This window comes from Psittacula echo (assembly GCF_963264785.1).
Source record: "Psittacula echo genome assembly, chromosome: 5".
Taxonomy (NCBI): Eukaryota; Metazoa; Chordata; class Aves; order Psittaciformes; family Psittacidae; genus Psittacula; species Psittacula echo.
This window is the reverse complement of record NC_137739.1, coordinates 35,899,643-35,915,554: the sequence shown is the minus strand read 5'-3', so window position 1 is coordinate 35,915,554 and position 15,912 is coordinate 35,899,643. Positions and strand designations below refer to the sequence as shown.

Genomic DNA, 15,912 nt, shown 5'->3' with positions numbered 1-15,912 from the left:
TTAAGAGGCGGTGCTGTTGACTTCGCTGTCTGTGTGGACCGTGCAACCAACGGTCTTCAATCCGTGACTGCAGACCCTTGAACTGTCCTGGAAGCCCTGGTATCAAGCTTAGATGTAGAAACATACACAGCAGTTACCTATGGTTAGGGGAGAGGAATGCCAGTACAGAGGTGTCTGCGGGACTGTAAGATGCCTGTGATGAAGTGAGGTACTGCAGAGGATCAAGAGATGAGACAGAGGTTTGTGCTCAATGCACCAGGCTGTATTAACCAAATGCCACAGTGCTGGGCCAGTGCCTGTGACAGGCACAGCCTTCACGATAACATGTAAGTGGCAGCGTAAGGTCACAACTGCTCTGTTTGTTTAAGTCCCTTATACCCACCTGGACCTCAGCAGGGCTTGAAAAGAGGATGTGCACCGTCTCGGCATGGTCGGTTGAGGCACCGCTTGGGTAGGAGCAGTAGTGGCACTTGATAAACATTTTGTTAGATCATTATATTCCTAAGCTTTATTTCCTGCTACTTACGCCTGATGGCATAAACTCTTGACCAGCAAAGCCCGTGCAAGCCCCCCGGCTTCTCGCTGCTCGAACACGGAGAAGATCAATCAGAACATAGAGAAGTGACTTGGGGATTTTCTGTGTGCACGCGATATGGTTTCTCTCTATTTGCAGAAGCAGCTGATCAGGAGAGCAGTGTGACTTCTGACAAGCGAATTACTCTTAGTGCAGCAGAGGAATAGAAACCCGTGGGTTGTTTCTTACTGCTGAGAGCCCTTTAAACATTATGCTTGCTTTTGAACCTACTGTAATAGTTAGTGAAGATGACAAGAGTTCAAGCAAAAATGCAGATGCGAGCACACGCACCGGAGAACAGCACAGCCAGAAGATTCCCCTTACTCACTCATTTCTGCCATGTGTTCGCGCCTACAAAGCTCAAATACTTCTTGTAGCAGATCTTATTTTGGTTACCTTTATTTTTGCTTCTGCTACCGGTAGTGAATTCCCATAGAACACAGAAAGTGTGCAGGGTAAGGAATGCACCAGTATGTCAGCGTCTGGCACAGGAAGCAGCAGGGCAGGACCTGGAAGAGGTTCCTAGCCGGGGACGAGATTCAAATGACGCTTGCGAGCTTGAAGCATGACGTCTGCAGAAATTAGTCCAGCCCTGTGCTGCCAAGCACCCCAGCTCTGCTTGGGCTGCCGCCTAATGCTGAACACAAATACACTCTGGAGGTGCTTTATTTCTATTGCCCAAGAGATTGGATCTGCTCCTGCATGTGCCCACATCAGTCCTGTGGGAGAACTTGAGTGCACCCGGCCTCCTGAGCCTGCTGAGCCTCTGGATCTCCAGAGATGTTTTGTTAGGTTGTTGGAGCGTATTTCATCCACACTTGCATGTCTGGGTTTCTGCACCTGCAGTGGTTCAGGGTGGTACCCACTTTTATCATAATACTCCAGTTGATGGAGCACACTCTCCTGGCATATCGATGGTCTTGGTTTCACTTCTCAGTCTGTGGGTTTGGATGAGGGTGAGGGTTTGGATCCACATCTTCCTGATTCCAGAAGAGCCAGAGACATGAATAAGGAGAGCAGCATTGGGTCTGGAAAGCAGTTTTTCTTGAGGCTGTTACGAAGGCTCTGTGTCTCTTGGTTGCTGACTACACTCCAGGAGAGAAGAGTCTTCTCAAATGCAGATAAAGGAAAAGTGACAGCCACTTCATGAAGGAAATGACAAGAATTCCCTTCATGAAGGAAATTCAAGAACGCACAAGAATTGCCTTTGGAGCAGAGGTCCCAGTGGCAGTCGCTCCTGAAACATGGGCTTGTCCGGGGTGCTTGCTGATGGAAGGGATCAAGACTTGGAAATGGCATAGCACACAGAGAGCTGACACTAGTAGACTCCAGTGTGCTTTGTTTGCGCATGGCAGCTACGTGGAAGCAGGCTGGCTTGTAGCTGCATTAACTACACAGAGGCCTGCCAGCCAACCTCTGCACAGCCAAAGCTCAGCCTGTCCTCCCTCATTTCTTCCCTGCCTTCCTGCTGCTCTCTGCCAGCATTCTCAGCCTTTGACTAGAGCTGATCCTACAGTTCTCTGGGCATGCCCTTTCTCTGTAAAATCCAAATGTCTCATCCTCTGAAAATAACCTCTGCCCAGTTGCTCATTACCTTTAGCCAGGCGGAGATGCCCTCGGGGCTGGCAGCTGGGTCTGACAGCCTCAGGGTGAGTGTGTCATGGAAACATGGACAGATGACAGAAGAAAGAGGGAAAAGCAGTTGCCATGTGCTACCGCTCCCTCGGGGGCTGCGAACAAGAGTAAGATTAAAAAGACAATACCAGACCCTTCTCATGACATTTCATACCCCAGAAGCATTGTGGTGGGGGAAGAGCAGTCCCGGGTGCAGGTGCCCCAGTGGGCTGTGGTTCGCGAAAGATGCCTGTCTGGGGGCTTTTCTCCATCTGCTCTGCAGCCCTTCACTGCTTGTCATGACTTTAGTCCCCTAACGAGGCTGAGTTGGCCATGGGATGTCAGAGCTGCAAGGCCAGACAAGGCCACCGACTGAGCAATGTCCCAGAGCCCAAAGTCATTGTCTACCATAAGGAGGTTGGTGGTGTGATATTTCTGGACCCTTTGTTTCTGCAGCTGGAAGAGCTGAGAGTGATGGAGAGCACGGGGCAGGAGGAGGCAGTATGCCCCATGTGCAGCAGCGACACCAGCGCGCGTCTGGGGAAGCTTCTGCAGCGCTATGAGAAGCTGCAGGGGCTGGTGGACTCCCTGGTGTTGAGGAAGAAGAGGGGCCAGGTGGTGAGGCAGCTGCCAGGGAAGAGCCAGGTAGGGAGATAGAATCATAGAATCATGGAGTAGTTAGGGTTGGAAAGGACCTTGAGATCATCTAGTTCCAGCCCCCCTGCCATGGGCAGGGACACCCCACACTAAACCATGTCACCCAAGGCCTCATCCAACCTGGCCTTGAACACCGCCAAGGATGGAGCATTCACAGCTTCCCTGGGCAACCCAATTCCAGTGCCTCACCACCCTCTCAGTAAAGAATTTCTTCCTTATATCCAATCTAAACTTCCCCTGTTTAAGTTTGAACCCGTTACCCCTTGTCCTGTCACTACAGTCCCTGATGAATAGTCCCTCCCCAGCATCCTTGTAGGCTCCCTTCAGATACTGGAAGGCTGCTGTGAGGTCTCCATGCAGCCTTCTCCAGGCTGAACAGCCCCAACTTTCTCAGCCTGTCTCCATATGGGAGGTGCTCCAGTGCCCTGATCATCCTCGTGGCCCTCCTCTGGACTTGTTCCAACAGTTCCATGTCCTTTTTATGTTGAGGACACCAGAACTGCACACAATACTCCAAGTGAGGTCTCACGAGAGCAGAGTAGAGGGGCAGGATCACCTCCTTTGACCTGCTGGTCACGCTCCTTTTGATGCAGCCCAGGATACAGTTGGCTTTCTGGGATGCGAGCGCACGCCGCCGACTCATGTTAAGTTTCTCATTGACCAACACCCCCAACTCCTCCTCTGCAGGGCTGCTCTGAATCTCTTCTCTACCCAACCTGTAGCCGTGCCTTGGATTGCTCCGATCCAGGTGTAGGACCTTGCACTTGGCATGGTTAAACTTCATCAGGTTGGCATCAGCCCACCTCACAACTGGAGCTCGCTGTGCTCGCTGTGTGACCTGGTAGCTACCTGGGCAACATGCAGATAGGTATAGAGGTAGGACTGAGAGAGGAGTCAGGTCTTGCAGGGCTGAGCATTTCAGGGCTTTACCTCATCCATTTCTCTATCCAGCTCTGATCTGAGTCCTGTACAGATCCTGGGAGAGCTGGATGGAAGAAAATTAACTCCTGCTCAGGACTCCTTTGCTGAGGTGACAAGAGCTCTTGACATCAGGACCTTAATCAATACGGACCTGGGGTCAGTCCTTCCCACTGGGTATCACTTAACACACAACATCATAACAGTGGTGTCCCTCTGTTACTCCGTGGTAGTGGCTATTGGTGCTGACACCAGACCCCCACTGGTGGCCAGGTTGGGATGGGACCCCCATCAGTGCTGGGAGTGGTAGAGAGGTGGGGAGCTTCTCAGCCCCATGGTCAGCTCTAGGATGCTGGTAGTACTATGGCAGCCACCAGCTTATGCATGCTGCTCACTCAAAGAGACCCAACATGTGGCATGGTATTAGGAACTGCTTGTGATTTCCACACTTTGCCTGTGCTTCTGGAAGGGCATCATACAGCTCTCCAAATGATGTTGCTTCAAAAACAAAAGCATTTGCTCAGTTCCTTTATCATGCCCTGAGCAGGAGCATTTGTCTCTGTCCTAGGCGTGGCTGGCAGCCAGCACCTGGATCTATGCAGGAAATCTGCCGTGACCAACATGTGAGCACTGCCAAGAAATGCACTGCTGGTCCCCACAGGCACCAGCAGACAACTTTATCTTTACTTACCCTCAGGAGATCAAGTTGTGTATGGTGTTCTTCTCCAAAAACCTAAGCACTTTCCTACTGCACAGTAGCTCTTCTTGGTGAGAGGAGGGACAGTGCCTGGGACTGTTACCAGACCCAATTACAGAGAAGTGCTGCAGGAGTGTTTTGGTGTTGCAACCTCCACAGCATCCAACTGAGCTGTCTGCTGTTGAGCTCGCCAGGCACTATCGAAGCGGGGAGAGACGTGACTCACAGGGGATCAACATTCAGAGCACCGTGTGTGCTTGGCTTTCTGGAGACCAGGGTCTGGTCTGCAGCAAGCGGTGTGGCTGCTCCCTGTGTGCAGGGGATTTCCCCTTTCTGCTTGCTCATGCCATAGACCAACCTCAGGTTGGTGCTGGGGCCAGCATCTGCTGATGTCTCTGCATGGGGCTACACAACTTGTGTGTTTGCAAAACCCTTCCCATTCTGGGGGCTCTCTCAGGGATGGGGGGAGAGCATTTTCCTTCATGCTTAAAAGCGCAGAGGCCAAAGCCTGAAGTCCTGAAGGAGGTTTTATGCAGCCCTTAATCTGCTCTCGCATCTTTCCCTGGCAGTGAGGGCTGTGCCCCTCCAAGCCCAGGCATCCTCTCTCCCACCAGGATGGGGAATCCCACCGCCACAGCGGTGGGATTTTTTCCTCTTCTTTGCTTGTAAAGGAGAGCAGGGACAGCAAGCTCAGAGGAGGGAGAGGCACACAAAAGGTGATCCTGTTGGAGTTTCAACTGGTCCCCGATGAGGTAGGAGCCTTTCAGCAGGGCTGCTACTATTTATGTATTTCATATGTGCCGTTGTAGCAGAATGGACTCAGTTGGAGATCAATGTGATCAGACAAAGCCATTTATTCTAGAAAACTAACTCTTTATATACTATTTCTTAAAGTTGTTTGCACTAACTTGGCCCATTGTGATTGGATACATATCTTTAAGGCCCTTAACAACTAACATTTAATTGGTTGAGCACAGGTGTGAGAACCTGACCTTCAAAGCTTGCCCACAGTCCACAATTTAGCAACTCAGTAAATTCCAGCTCCTTCTTATCTTGCTGGGATTCTCACTCCCAGTGCCTCGCTCCCATCCTTCTTCACCTTTTGTTGTTCCTTGGTTCATGTCGAACTCCACGTAGGCACTTGCTCATCTGGGTACATGGCTGTTCTTTGTCAGGAAATCATCCACATGCTGTAACTCTGCAAAGGAAAAGCGTGAGAGTGACTCAGCTGCTGCTGCAGGGATTTATGGCTACAGCCAGGCACACGGAGAGGGCTGGCCACGCTGCCAGTGCACATGGACACACCATCAGCTGCGGCTGCTGCTCACCACATGCCATAAAAGTTTGCAACTGGTTCCTGCATTGCCGGTAACAGGAGCCATCGTCATGCACAGTAGCACATCTCTGGACACAAGGCAGCCAGAAGGGCTCACAGGGATGGCTTTTCTCCTCCTTGGTTGGCCTGACACTGCTAGGCAGGCTGTGTTGTTTTCCAGATAATATAGACAAAAATCAAATGCCTGATGCTCTTGCACTGACCTGCCTTGGAAAGTCCTCTGCTTGTGAGCAAAAGATTATACCAAACACAAAAGTGGTAGCATAATGAAACGTGTATGGCTGGAGGAGGGACAAGCAGTCAGTGAGAGGGAAGGCAACTCCTGTACCATCACAGGTAATGGAACTCCCTGAAAAATAACCCCCTCCTACTCTATGGAGAGTGAGAGCACCTCAGCACAGCACTGTGCCTTGCAGAGTGTCTGAGTTTAAGCCCAGTTTAAGCATCTGAAGCCACTGTTTTCATAATCTTTCACTCTACAGGAAATAATTTTACCCTTCCATTGTGTCAGTGGATTCTCTAGTTCTAAAAAATGGTTTCTCCAAGTCTGCAACTTAGTCTTGGGTTTCAGTAATTAACAACTAGGGTTTATCACCACAATCCTTTCACAGGCAACATTAAAATTTGGAAATAAGACAAATATTTTAGGAATTTAAGTGACAGGAATAACTAAGGAATCATTAGTTAAATAGGTACTAATACTGCAGTTAAAGGAGATAACTTTGAATTACATTAAACAATAAAGAAATGCAGGAAAGTTGTACAGTCGGTTGCACAAACAAGCAGATTTGGTGGGCCAAAGGACACCAAGTGGTGTTCTTCCACTTCATTTCTTTGCTTCCAGCTCTCTTTCCCTGTTTCTCCAAACCAGTCCTTTTTCTAATATCAGCAGGTTAATGGGCTCCTCATAATTTCACAAACTCTTATTTTGGGACAATTTTATTAATGGTAATGGCTACACTTAATTCCAAAAAGAAGCATAATGAACTCTGAAGGGACTTACCTGAAGGGATTCCTGCTCCACGTGTTTGTTCTTGCTGATGATTCATAGCTGTCAAGTATGCTTTAAAGCTTTTTCTGTCAGTCTTCATTTTGTTAAAAGCTGTTTCTCCTTTCCACCCAGAAGACATTTGTAGCAGAAATTCCAAACTTTGTCTTCTACAAAGATGTAGGTGGTTTTGCTTGAGTGTGTGATGTAGCTGCATGTTTCTACCGTTGCAGGAACACACTGCAGCCCTGTTCAGACTATTTGTTATGCTACTGCATATTCTGGAGCATGTGTAGAGTTTGTCCCTCTGCACTAGTTGCTATTTTGTTAATGCAGTTCTCATAAATGCTGTAAACCCTGTATTAAATTAAAATCAGGATGGTCTTGTAGATTTGGTTTCTTCTGGGCCAATTATTAAAGCCTTGAAACAGGGCAGAAAGCTGGAAGCACTTGGCTCTCTTCAGTATGCTGTTATGTATATTGAAGTAAACAGACATTTAAATTACCTTACATCCCTGCATTTTTAGTGTCCCTCTCCAAAAGCATTAATCTCTCACATGATTAATGAGGAATTTTTACTGACTGTTGTATAACCTTTCGTAGCAAGGTGGTAGACTTAGGTCTGTGGATAAGGCACAATCTGTGGAGTCATCTTGCTGTCAGGTGCTTCTACCCTGCAGTGAGCTGCAAAAAAGGTATCTGCTGACTCACCCTGGCTTGATTGAAACAGCCACCTCACACACAAGAGCTGGGAGAACCAAAACTGAGAGGAAGGATTATGGTGGAGGTGCTGACAGATGCACTAGACAGTGGAGAGAAAGCTTGGGCTGAGATCTGTAACTGGTATTAAAATGTCTGTGTCTTTTGCCTTTGGGTGGGTATTAATGGAAACTGCTCTCACGTAGTGAGATGCCAGACATTCACAGCCTAATTTGAGAGATAAGACTTGGTTCATCAATGACTTTTTCTGGAGTGGGAGGAAGAACTTTGATGGTTGCTAAGAGGAGTCTTGGTACTAAATTGCTAATGTGCTTCTTAATTAATTTGTTCTATCTCAGGAGACCTGTTAGGTACTATGGATATGGTGCAATGTCCTGTATAGAAATGGCCCTGCGAAATCATAGAGAGGAGTAAAAAATCCTTTCCATATTTGTGTGGTAGAAAATGTGTAATTAGAGAGGGAGATAAAGTTGGTCCAACAACTACCATCACCTAAAAACACTTGAACTTGGCTTAAAATCTAGAAAAAGAAGCTGAAGTTATGTACTGTATGTCACAAAGATTTGCTTATTTGCACACATAAAGTGCATCAGTGGTTTCCTGGAACAGCAGACAGGAAATGCAGACATTAGTACAAAGAGGTCAAAGAAAGTACAGTAAATATAATTAGGCACTCATTAAAGTCTTTGAAAAGATTGGTGGCAACAAGACCAAATTGAACAATTCACAGATTTCCTACTGGTACCTGAACAGACTGAGTGACAGAGGAACTTGTTCTCTTTAGTGGAGCAGTATTCACATTTGACATTAATGTGAATATTCATAGAATCATAGAATAGTTAGGGTTGGAAAGGACCTTAAGATCATCTAGTTCCAACCCCCCTGCCATGGGCAGGGACACCCCACACTAAACCATGCCACCCAAGGCCTCATCCAACCTGGCCTTGAACACCGCCAAGGATGGAGCATTCACAACCTCCCTGGGCAACCCATTCCAGTACCTCACCACCCTCTCAGTAAAGAATTTCTTCCTTATATCCAATCTAAACTTCCCCTGTTTTAAGTTTTAACCCATTACCCCTTGTTCTGTCACTACAGTCCCTGATGAATAGTCCATCCCCAGCATCCTTGTAGGCCCCCTTCAGATACTGGAAGGCTGCTGTGAGGTCTCCATGCAGCCTTCTCTTCTCCAGGCTGAACAGCCCCAACTTTCTCAGCCTGTCTCCATACGGGAGGTGCTCCAGTCCCCTTATCATCCTCGTGGCCCTCCTCTGGACTTGTTCCAACAGTTCCATGTCCTTTTTATGTTGAGGACACCAGAACTGCACACAATACTCCAAGTGAGGTCTCACGAGAGCAGAGTAGAGGGGCAGGATCACCTCCTTTGACCTGCTGGTCACGCTCCTCTTGATGCAGCCCAGGATATGGCTTTCTGGGCTGTGAGCGCACACTGCCGGCTCATGTTCATTCTCTCATCGACCAACACCCCCAAGTCCTCCTCTGCAGGGCTGCTCTGAATCTCTTCTCTGCCCAACCTGTAGCTGTGCCTGGGATTGCTCCGACCCAGGTGTAGGACCTTGCACTTGGCATGGTTAAACTTCATAAGGTTGGCATCAGCCCACCTCACAAGTGTGTCAAGGTCCCTCTGGATGGGATTCCTTCCCTCCAGCGTATCAACCGAACCACACAGCTTGGTGTCATCGGCAAACTTGCTGAGGGTGCACTCAATCCCACTGTCCATGTCACTGACAAAGATGTTGAACAAGACTGGTCCCAACACCGATCCCTGAGGGACACCACTCGTTACCGGTCTCCAGCCAGACATGGAGCCATTGACCACAACTCTTTGGGTGCGGCCATCCAGCCAGTTCTTTATCCACTGAGTGCTCCACCCATCAAATTGATGTCTCTCCAATTTAGAGGCAAGGATGTCGTGTGGGACAGTGTTGAATGCTTTGCACAAGTCCAGGTAGATGACGTCCACCGCTCTGCCCCTGTCCATCAGTTTCGTAGCCCCATCATAGAAGGCCACCAAATTGGTCAGGCAGGATTTCCCCTTAGTGAAGCCATGCTGGCTGTCACCAAGCACCTCCTTGTTTTTCATGTGCCTTAGCATTTCTTCCAGGAGAATCTGCTCCAAGATTTTGCCAGGCACAGAGGTGAGACTGACTGGTCTGTAATTCCCTGGGTCATCCATTTTCCCCTTCTTGAAAATGGGGGTTATATTTCTGTTTTTCCAGTCATCGGGAACTTCACCTGACTGCCATGATTTTTCAAATATGATGGCCAGTGGCTTAGCAACTTCATTCACCAGCTCCTTCAGGACCCGCGGATGGATTTCGTCAGGTCCCATGGACTTGTGTACGTTTAGGTTTTTAAGATGGTCTAGAACCATGGTGTATTCACATTAGAAAGGCTGAAAGGCATACTCTGAGCAAAAGGCAGAAACCAAATTTGCTGCTGCTGAGTTTGCCCTTCAGCCAAGGATGCAATTAAAAGCAGAAACACCACACTTCTACCTTGCCATCTCTGAATAAATTCGTACGTGGGAAGAAAAAAGCTTAGGTGGGAAGTAAAAAGCTCCATGTTGTACAGACAAGCGTGGTATGTGTTCCAGAAAATTAAATATTAAAAAATTACAAGATTGTGCTATGGGGATTTAAATTTTCATAATGGTTAGAAAAATCACATTCCAGACTGGCTTCTCTGAGCGTGTGTACGCATACATGCAATTTTTAAATTAAAAAAATTAAAAAATAAAATACAATAAAAAATAAAATATTGTCGAGTCAGTCCTCTCCCTTTTCCTTACTGAGAGATGGTGATTAAAACACTGAATGCAGACCATTGCTGTTGCATTCCCTTCTCCTTGGCAGGTCACTGTCACTAAACAAGTGCAGTGGAATTCACTTAAGTGCCACCCTGATGGACTGCCAGGGAAGCGGTATTGTGCTGTGCATTTCAGTGATGGCACAGATCAATTGGCACACCTTCATCGAAAAAGTCCTCTTAAACAGCGCACATCCAAGCCTGGCTGCAGCATTCTGTGCTCACTAGCAAGTTTTCCTTTGCCTGGACTTTATGCATACTGAATTTAAAAGAAACAACCAACGTGTTGAGGGAGGAAGTGGTTAAGTGCATGTGGGAAGCACACAGAAAGACCGGAAGATAACCTCTGGAAAATGTGAATCTTAAGATCAGTTCAGGGAGAGCTGCCCCAGAAACAAAACGAGCCATTGGGAAGGGAAAAGGGATTTGTCCCTCCCCTCTATATTCTTCTACATTAGTCTAGTAGACAAATCAAGGAACTGGAGGATGTGGTTCTACTAAAACTATAGCAGGAAGAGAAAAATACTGTGTAGGGGCAAAAGCCAGGATGTTACCACACAGATATCACAAACTACAATCCAGGACAGGAATGGATTAACTGTCTTTTCTATAGGTATACGCTTAACTAGCTGAGCAAGTGCTAACTCAGACCATCAGAATAGAACTTCTGTAAGCAAATTACTGTCACTATTTGATATTAAGAAGAAACTTCAGAAGCAGCACAGGGCTGGTAATGTTGAAGGGGATTAGAATCTAGAATGATGTAAAAATGCAGCTGATCCTCTTCTGTTCACAGACCAAAGCCCTCATGGCTGTGGCTGGCTGTTTAAAGTATCACGGTGCAGTTTAAACATTCATTTATACAATTAATTAGAAATTAGGAGAATAAACAAATACTGAATGCAAAATTAACTAAATTAGTAATAGTAAGCTATAAGCTAAAGGAAAAGCTCTGTAAACAGTATTTCAAAAAGATGGTTATGGAATAAAGATAAATTCTATATTCTTTCCACTATACAAAGGTCACATACAACTTGTACTTTACAATAGATTTTATTTTCTGCATTCAAGATGCATATGCTTTACTGACCTTAACATTATGTATGTTTTCAAAGGCAAATACAAACTAGAAAAACAACCTACTAGACCTTTCTGTTACTCCAAATACATCAACTCCTCAGGAGGAATACAAATATAAAAATATAAAGCAAGGATGTGTAACTATTCATTGAGGAAAGGAACATAACCTAATGGCTACAGCATGAACCTAAGAGGTGAGAGAACAGAGGTATCACAGTATGACCTTCTGCAAGTCACCTTGAGGCTTAAGAATACTTGTTGTATATAGTGCTGTGTATCGGACACTTTGTTGTTACATGTAGTTGTGAAGTAGGTGACGTATTTTTAGGTTTTCATGAACTTCAGTTCATTTAGTACCTATTGCAAGTGAAATGCATTGTTAGGCAACAGGAAACTGTCCTTGCAGACATAATTTCACCATACTACATCAGAAAGATTAACTCAGGGTTAAATTGTCAGGTTAAAAACACCAGTCTTGAATAATGAGCAATGTATAGCTGTATTTCCTAATTGCAAACCAATCCACAAACTATATCTTGGTTAGAAACCCTCTGTTAATTCCCCATGGGTCTGAATAGGTAATTAGGTACTCAGAACTTTGGGTGATCAGTACTTTGGCAGCACTCCTGTTTCCTTGGAGGGATAGCTCCAAAAACACACCATCCTCTGCCATTAGCCCTTCATATCTTTCCCACCAGTTTGTTCAATGCAGGTTGCATTTGCCTTGTACTTACCCACTTGATTGCAGCTGTGGGTTGAGCAAAGATGATGATCTGTTCCTTTTTACAACAAAGGGACTGTTATCTTCTACTATGCAAAGTGTTCTGGGAATACTTATGAGAGTTTTTAATAACAGCAGCTAGAGTAAGTATCATAGTGGAACTACTCACTTTTCCTGCTTATGTAAAGATACTAAAGTCATCTGCAAAATACTGTTCTTACTGTGAGATAAATTACTCAATTCCTATTTAGCAGTAAATTTTGCTGCCTGTGATATGTTAGCTACAGTGGGTCTTAAAGATGAGTATACAGGACAAATTAACCAAACCTGGGCAGCTATAATAAACAAGAATCCTTATGTGGATTTGCTGACTGAGCAGCACCTTCCCAGATACAACTGGCAACCATTCAATCTGCTACTGTTGCTGCAAAGAAACTTCTTAGAGCTTAGCTTTTTTTTTTTTCTTTAAGAATGGATTTTTATTGACTTTGCAGATGACATTATTAATCCACATAAATGGGATTTTCTCTTTGCACATAATAGAAAGTGTAAACAGAAATTTGAGCATCAGTATATGCTCACTTCTTCAATGGTGACCCAGCACTTGCCTTCTAAAAAAAAGTCCTCGTTTTCAATTTGCAATTCCATTCTGAACCATCTGTAGATACTCCTTGTATAGCTTTTCTTGGGTTTCATAAAGTTTCTTTAGCTTCTTTATTTGTCCTTTGCTGAGTTCTTTGCCTTCTGTATCATGGGTGGGAAATCCCTGAAATATCAAAGGTGGAAAAAAAAAACAAAAAAACAAACAAACAAACAAAAACAAATCCGAGGAGAATATTTAAGATAAATTCTTGGGCTGCTTATAGAATCATGTTTTAATAAGATGGGGGATAATAAGGGACAGAAGCATGGCAAAAGGGTACTAACCCAGGGTTGTTACAAGCCTAACCAAGACATTGCATGCTCAGCACCCTTTGGGTCTAATGGAGGTGTTGGCTTCAGCATGATGTTAGCGTATGCAGGCATAGGTGTGAAGGTTTAAGGTTGTTATATTGGTATTTAAAGATTAAATTCTCTTTCTGTCACAAACTTCCAGTGTAACATGAGAGATGTTAATCCTGCCCAAATCCTGTTACAATTCATGCCTATGACTGCTGTTAGCTGTTTTGGACAGAGGAGATGATCTTTCACATTATCTGTGCAATACATGAAAGAATATTTCACGAGTATTGTGTGCAGTTCTGGTGTCCTCAACATAAAAAGGACATGGAACTGTTGGAACAAGTCCAGAGGAGGGCCACGAGGATGATCAGGGGACTGGAGCACCTCCCGTATGAAGACAGGCTGAGAAAGTTGGGGCTGTTCAGCCTGGAGAAGAGAAGGCTGCGTGGAGACCTCATAGCAGCCTTCCAGTATCTGAAGGGGGCCTACAAGGATGCTGGGGATGGACTCTTCATCAGGGACTGTAGTGACAGGACAAGGAGTAACAGGTTGGAACTTAAACAGGGGAAGTTTAGATTGGATATAAGGAAGAGGTTCTTTACTGAGAGGGTGGTGAGGCACTGGAATGGGTTGCCCAGGGAGGTTGTGAATGCTCCATCCTTGGCGGTGTTCAAGGCCAGGCTGGATGAGGCCATGGGTGACATGGTTTAGTGTGAGGTGTCCCTGCCCATGGCAGGGGGGTTGGAGCTGGATGATCTTAAGGTCCTTTCCAACCCTAACTATTCTATGATTCTATGTCATAATGATAAGCTGCCAGGATGATGCGCATCCTGACTAATTTTAGTTACCTAGAAGCTTGACAACTGTCTATTTGTGTATTTTCCCTTCTTAGTTAATGAAGGGGCAACAGGTGTATTTATTTTTTTTCTTTCTGTCTTGTACTAAGTAAGGGAAGCTTAGAGAGCTAACTTCTCGATGGTTATAGTTAAAAGAATAATGAATAATCCCTGCATGGATGGTTAAGAGACCACTTTTAATCACACCAGCATATTGAATCCAAGGCTTAAAGCAAAAGCAGTAAGAGATTTGTGTTCTCAATGGGGCAAGTATGATCAGAGTTTTTACAGACATTTTCTGGCTTGCAGGGGTATTTTCCAGTATTTACACTCTCCATTAGTACTTGACCCCAGGGCCTGAATTTGTATGGTGAAGAGGACTGGCAGAAATAGGATCAATCCCCGACCAAGTACTGAATAAACAGTGCTCTGTGTATTCCAAGTTAACACCTTTTATCCCTCAAGGGGAGCAATCAAGAGCAAAGTTACCATCCAGCCCTTTCAGAGATCCTTTGCAAGGAGAGAGCAAAACAGTGGGCAGAACCAAAAAGGAATCATAAGATTGTATAGAACAGGTTGGAAGGGACCTTAATGACCATCCAGTTCCAACCCCTCCTGCCATGGAAGCACAGAACCTCTCTGAAAAACATCAGTTCTGGCAGAATTGCGGAGTTTATATTTACAAATGAATTCCTTGCTTTGCAATAGGGTTAACAAATCTGTGAATAGGTATCATACATAGAATCATAGAATAGTTAGGGTTGATACATGTTCCTACCCCCAGGTTTGCTCTGCAATAAGAGAGGCCAAAGGAGACCAATGTACAGTGAAAATACCCTTGAAATGATGGCTGGCTAACAGTTAGAGGACCTTGCTCCCCAAAGCAAGGTATGTGCAATAAAAATAATGTCACCTTTTCTTTCTCTCCTTCTCTGCTCTTGCTATGTTAAAGAGTACTGCCCTGGAAGTTTTGGAACAAGATCAGCTATGTACATATACAATGGTGTATGTACAACAGGGGAAGGAAACTCTATCTGAAGAAAAGTCTCTTACATTTTCATCAAACATGGAATATTTGTCATGTTCTGATTTAAACATTTCATGTGGTGGAATCTTCATTTTTTCCAGTTTTGCTGCCTGTAATATAAAACATGCATTAACATTACAGCTAATTACTGACAAAATCACATATTGTAGACTACAATTTGCAAATAAAAGACCATTTTATTCATTATTTTTTATCATGTGAAAAGAAACTTTCAGATTTTCAGCGAGGAACAGCTCACTAAGTCTTACCTGTGCTTGTCTGGGGGAAAAAGTGTGTTTTAAATCTGTAGAGAACTGCTGCATAAAATAGATGTATTGCAGGAACTCAAAGTAACTTGCTTATATAATCTAAAAAATTGCATTTGATTTTTGCTAATGTGGTTCCTTTGTGTTTTAGGTGCCAATACAAAGTGAGTAACTGTTATGGGTAAAGAGTATTCAGCAATTCATTCACTGCAAAGGGAATGAACTATCAAGTTTCCTGCTGACAAGCACAGGTTTCTGTGCAGGTCACAGCACAACTAGGATCCAAGTAATTGCACTGAAAATAAACTGAACTTACACTTACCTTTAAACAAGCACATCTCAAAAGCCTTTCCAAGTAATTTATGCCCAAAGCAAGGGAATCACCTTGAAAGCTACTTGCAATTTTTGGATGCTAACTACTATTTATCTGGTTTTCTCTCTGTAAGTGGTGCTCAAAAAGTTTACTTCCTCTTTTAACACAGGAGCATATTTCCTGTGCTGTTAGAGTCATCAGCATGGCAAATAACCTTACAAGTTCATCTCCTCTGGCTGTGTATTCCTCATTCAAAGCCTAAAACCTCTGAGCTATCTCAATTCCAATGGTAGAGATAAAATGTATTTTTACAAAACACTGCATTTCAGAGTCTAATCATATGGAACAACTGGATTCTTAAAGAGAAAACGAAATGTTTCCACACGTACCTACA

General features: G+C 44.9%; 1 protein-coding gene across 2 annotated transcripts in view; it reads right to left on the bottom strand.

Moving 5' to 3' along the window:
- Positions 1–11,483: 11,483 nt before the first annotated feature.
- The window catches only part of CARS1 (cysteinyl-tRNA synthetase 1), a 39,822-nt gene continuing 35,393 nt past the window's right edge, over positions 11,484–15,912 (bottom strand). For both annotated transcript variants that reach the window (XM_080617971.1, XM_080617970.1), the window contains 2 exons: positions 14,966–15,049; positions 11,484–12,900 (listed from right to left, as the gene is read on the bottom strand). In XM_080617971.1, the coding sequence (XP_080474097.1) occupies positions 12,766–12,900; positions 14,966–15,049 (219 nt within the window). In that variant the 3' untranslated portion in view covers positions 11,484–12,765. The remainder of the gene's footprint in view (positions 12,901–14,965; positions 15,050–15,912) is intronic.